General features: G+C 44.4%; 1 protein-coding gene across 1 annotated transcript; it reads left to right on the top strand.

Moving 5' to 3' along the window:
• Positions 1-248: 248 nt before the first annotated feature.
• Positions 249-905, top strand: LOC118538946 (uncharacterized). Its single transcript, XM_036097262.2, has one exon. It carries the CDS (start codon positions 249-251, stop codon positions 903-905), a length of 657 nt encoding a protein of 218 aa, XP_035953155.2.
• The last annotated feature ends 4,526 nt before the right edge of the window (positions 906-5,431 follow it).

Here is a 5,431-nt window from a genome sequence, read left to right as displayed (position 1 = left end):
TCCAGGTCCATTTCCAGAGTTTTGTGAACTGAACAAGGAGTTCTGGAAGTAAAAGGGCTGTGGCTGGTTCTGCAGAACCCAGCTCTAGGCACCAAGGCGGGAATGCATGGGGAGACTACTGCTAGGATAGCACAAGCCGGGAGGGTATGAAGAAAAAGTCAGGGCACCTGGCACACACTCACACATACACACACGCACACACGCACACACACACACTCACACCCTCCTCCAGCCCCACCGCCCCCACCATGGCCGCGTCCACCGTGTCCGTCTGCTCCAGCGACCTGAGCTACGGCAGCCGCGTCTGCCTGCCCGGCTCCTGGGACTCCTGCCCCGACTCCTCCTGGCAGGTGGACGGCTGCCCAGAGAGCTGCTGCGAGCCCCCCTGCCGCGCCCCCAGCTGTTGCCAGTCCAGCGGCTGCACCCCGGCCTCCTGCCTGACCCTCCTCTGCACCCCCGTGAGCTGCGGGTCCAGCCCCTGCCAATCAGCCTGCACCAGCTCCTGCCGGCCCCCCTGCTGCAGCTCCTCCCCCTGCCAGGAAGCCTGCGGCGTGTCCGTCTGCCGCACCCCTGTCTGCTGCAGGCCCGTCTGCCGCACCCCTGTCTGCTGCACCCCTGCCTGCTGCAAGCCCGTCGGCTGCACCCCTGTCTGCTGCGAGGCCTCCCCCTGCTCAGCCCCCTCCTGCTGCCAGCCCAGCCCCTGCTCCTTGCCCTGCTGCAGACCCTCCTCCTGCATGTCCCTCCTCTGCCACGCCATGTGCCTGGCCTGCTGCAGCCCCACCTTAGCCCAGAAGTCCTGCTGCAGATGGGGCACGATCCCCCCATGGCCAGCTGGGCTCAGGTCCTACCCGGTGACTGTGGTCCTCCCAGCCACCCCTCCTCAATCTGGTCTTGACCCGTGTTAAGGGGTTGCCCCCACTGAGGACAGGAGCAGGTCCCACCTGGAAGCTGACCACCATGTCCTGAATTGCTCCAGCACATGGACCATTCCTAGTGTCTGCTGGTCCAGTCTGCTGCTGAGCTGCACTTGTAGACAAACCACACATCCACACAGTGTGTGACCTTGCAGAAGTCTCCTAGGAAGTCCCCATTGCAGTGGTCTCCCCTCTGTATCTCCCACCCTTCATGAGGGTCAGCCCAGCCTCCATCCACATGTCTCTGTCCCCTCAGCTCAGTAACCCTCAGCTATCTCTAGATGCACTTAAGCAAACTGGCCAATGAACACCCAAGACCGACCAGAGCCCTGGCTCCCTGTGTCTTGTCATTATTCCCCAGCCTGACCACACGTCCACTTTCCCCCTCTGTACACAATGCTGCCGCCCTGCAGGACCCTGTGTGGTTTCCTGTGATTCCCCAAGGTCCCAGCTGGGCAGCAGAGGGTGGGGGTGGGTATTGCAGCCCTTTGGCCACTTGGGGCCATCCTGGGCTCATCCTTCACCCTCTTGTACTGTCATCCATGGGATAGTTCTTTTCCTCGATTTGCCTGCCACTCCTTATGATGCCTGTTCAATCAGGATTAGGATCTGCTAGATCCATATTTTTCCAGAGTATGTCTAAATGCCCTCCTAACTTCAAAATTAGCAATTTTCATCTCTGTATTGCCTGAAATCTTCTCAATGCCCCACTCTCACATCCCCGGTGTGGTGTCAGGAGCATGTGCTGAGGGGTGCAATCTGTTACACAGTACAGATCCCAGAAGTCACATATTAATACTCATGCTAAACCTGCCTGAGAGTAAGGGCTTCTCTCAATCTGCCATAACAAAACATAAAAACAAGCACAGAAGCATCACAGTTATCAAGCCAATCCATAGGTGGTAAGTGCCAGACAGAACAAAGCCCAGCACTCTTTAAAGGAAGGAAACAAAGTACAACATTCAACAGTATTATACTATTATTTTATTGAAACCCAGCATCCAATAAAAAATTACTAGACACATTTTTTAATGATTTTATTTATTTCTTTGAGAGAGAGAGCATGTGCACACATGCGTGCACACAAACGGGGGCAGAGCAGAGGGGGAGGGAGAGGGAGAGAGAGAATCTCGAGCAGACTCTGCACCAAGTGTGAAGCCCAACAGAGGGCCTGAGATCAGGACCTGAGCCAAAAGCAAGAGTTGGATGCTCAACTAACTGAGCCACCCAGACGCCCCAAAATTACTAGATACATTAAGAGGAAAAAAAAATCTAACCCACAATCAAGAGGCAAAACAGATTATACAAACAAACTCAGAAATGACAGTTGCTGGAATTAGCAGACAAGATAGTTAAAACAACGATGATAAATATGTTCAAGGATTTCAAGGAAGACATGAACACAAAGAAGAGAGAAATGTAAGATACAAAAGAGAACTAAATGGAATTGCAAGAGGTAAAAAACATAACATTAACAATAAAAAATTTAAAAGATGAATTTAAAAGTAGAATAAAGACTGCAGATGACCTAGGAGACATAATCATAGAAATTACCCAAACTGAAAGACAGTAAGAAAAATAATTTAAATTAACAGAGCGTCAGTGATCTGAGCAACAATATTAAATGGTCTAACATAAATATAATTGGAGTCCCTGAGGAAAAAGGTCAGGGGTGAGGGGAGACAGAAAAATATTTAAAGAGACAATGGCCAAATGTTTTCCAAATTTGATGAAATTGAGAAGTATATAGAAAACTTGAGAAACACTATACACTAACCTGACCTTATTGATATGTATACAATATTGCATCCAACAACAGTGAACTCGAATTCATGTTTTTTTCAAATGTACATAGAACATTCACCAAAAAAAAAATCATATGCTGGGCCATAAAACCAGTCTTAATATATTTAATAGTCTTAATATATTTAATAGGACAAATAACTGGAATCATACAGAGAATGTTGTTTGACCACAACAAAATCAGAAGTCATGAACAGAAAGATATCTGGAAAACCAAAAAATATTTGGATATTAAATAACACACTTCAAAATAATCCATGAGTCAAAGAAGGAATCACAATGGAAAACTGGAAGTATTTTTAATAAAATAAAAATAAACTTTATAGAATGCAACTAACACAGCATATAGGGGGAAATGTATAGCTTTAATAATTTACATTAGAAAAGAAGGAATCTATCAATTATCTAAGTTTCTACCTTTAGAAGCTACAAAAAATAAGCACAAGTTGAATCCAAAATAGGTAGAGGGAAGGAAATAATCGAGAAGTGTAGAAATCTACCAAATAGAAAATGGACAAACAAGAGAAAATTAATAAAATCAAGTCTAATTTTTAAAGATCACCAAAATTAATAAATTTCTACCTTGACCAGTCAAAAAAAAGAAAAGAAAAGGAAATAAATAAACAATATCAGGAATAAAGAAAGGGCTATAGCCCCAGATTCTACAGACATTAAAAGAACAATAAAAGAAGAAGGCAACTCTTGATGTGAATGACACATTCAACAACTTAGGTGAAATGGACAAATAACTGGAAAGATATACATATAAAAACTCATACAAGAAGAAATAGAAAACCAAAATTTCCCTCTATCAATTGAAGTAACTGAATTATAGTTAAGATCCTTCCCACAGAGAAAATGCCATGTCCAATCCTAAGGAATATATAAAAATGCTATTAAAATTCCTAAGTGCAGTTAGCAAGGTCACAGGATACAAGGTCAACACACAAAAACTGATTAAATTTCTACGTGGTAGCAATGAGTACTTGGAAATGAAATAAACACACCATTAACTAAAACGCTGAAAAATTAAATAATAGAGAAACTTAATATATGTACAATGTTGATGTACTAAAAATGATAAAGTATTACATAAAAAAAGTTACCCTAAATGACTAGAAATAGATATTATGTTTATGAATTGAAAGACTCCATATTGTTAAAATGTCGATTCTTTCCAAATTTACCTACAAGTTTAATGCAATTCCAATAAAAATCCCAGCAAGTTATTCTTTAGAAAGCAATGAGCTGATTCTAAAATATATTCTAAAATCAATACAGAAATGTAAAGGATCTAGAATAGCTAACCAATTTTGAAAAAGAAAAACGTAATTGGATGACTAACTGCTGGATTTCAAGACTTCATTTAAAGCTGCGTTGATGGAGACAGTGTGTTATGGGTATAAGAACAAAGGCTGAAGACGGGACAGAGCAGGGTCCAGAAATAGACCCACACATATACGGTCAATAGATTTTTTGGCAAGGGTCGGTCAATGGAGAAAGGATAGTCTTCTCAACAAATGATGCTGGAAACAACCAACAACATATTCAAAAATTAACTTGAAAGGGATTATAGAACTTAATATGACAGTTAAAACCATAGAATATTTAGAAGTAGACATAGGACAAAACCAGCATGACCCTGGGTTTGGGCAAAAATTCCTTAGCACCACTGAAGAGAGGGAATGTTTTGATTTTAATCAAAATTAAGGATGTCAGCTACTGAAAAGTACTGTCAAGAAAGTGAGAAGTCGGGGCGCCTGGGTGGCTCAGTCGTTAAGCGTCTGCCTTCGGCTCAGGTCATGGTCCCAGGGTCCTGGGATCGAGCCCCATATCGGGCTCCCTGCTCGGCGGGAAGCCTGCTTCTCCCTCTCCCACTCCCTCTGCTTGTGTTCCTGCTCCCTCTGTGTCTCTGTCAAATAAATAAATAAAATCTTTAAAAAAAAAAAGAAAGTAAGAAGTCTAGGCAGAGGTGGGGGAATTTGCAATGTACACATATGATAAATGACTGGTACCTGCAACACGTGAAGAACACTCACAGCGAATAAGAGCACAGATAGTCTGATTGCAGAACAATGGGCAGAGGATCTGAGCAGACGCTTCGCTGAGGAAGACAGACAACCATGAACAGGCACACTGGAAACTGATCCACCCACACACAGTAGCCGTCAGGAAGGGCAAATATCACGCTGCTCACCCCACGTAGCACAGGACCCAGCAAGCCTACGCCTAGGTATTTACCAGAGAGAGGACAACATGCAGAGTACAGGTGCTTACAGGGGCTTCCTTCATAACCATTAAAACCTGGAGACACCCCAGATGGACTTCAACAGGTGAATAAATAGCTGCGATCCATCCATTCAATAAAACACTACTTGGCAATTAAAAGGAATTAACTATGAACGTATGCAACCAAAGAGGCAAGTGAACGAAGCCAGACACTGAGCATGCCTGTTGTACGCTTCCTTCCCTCGGATGCTCCAGAAAAGATCAACTTCAGCAGCTCCGCGGAGCAGCTGCTCCCAGGCGGCAGGCGGGCGTGGAGGCTCGGGACACAGAGAAACCCTTGGTAGGAGGGAAGCTGATATCTCTTGCCCCCAGTGGAGGCTGCAAGATGCAGACCTTTCTCAAAACTCATCAAACGGTACAATGAAATAGGGTGCGTCTCATTATATGTAAACTACCTGGACAGAGCTGATTTTAAATGGAAGGAT

This window comes from Halichoerus grypus, chromosome 1 (assembly GCF_964656455.1).
Source record: "Halichoerus grypus chromosome 1, mHalGry1.hap1.1, whole genome shotgun sequence".
NCBI classification, from domain to species: domain Eukaryota; kingdom Metazoa; phylum Chordata; class Mammalia; order Carnivora; family Phocidae; genus Halichoerus; species Halichoerus grypus.
The sequence above is the reverse complement of the archived record's forward strand: the minus strand, read 5'-3'. Positions and strand labels throughout refer to the sequence as shown.

Coding starts and splice junctions, on each gene's coding strand:
- LOC118538946 (XM_036097262.2), top strand. CDS start 249: ATGGCCGCGTCCACCGTGTCCGTCTGCTCCAGCGACCTGAGCTACGGC.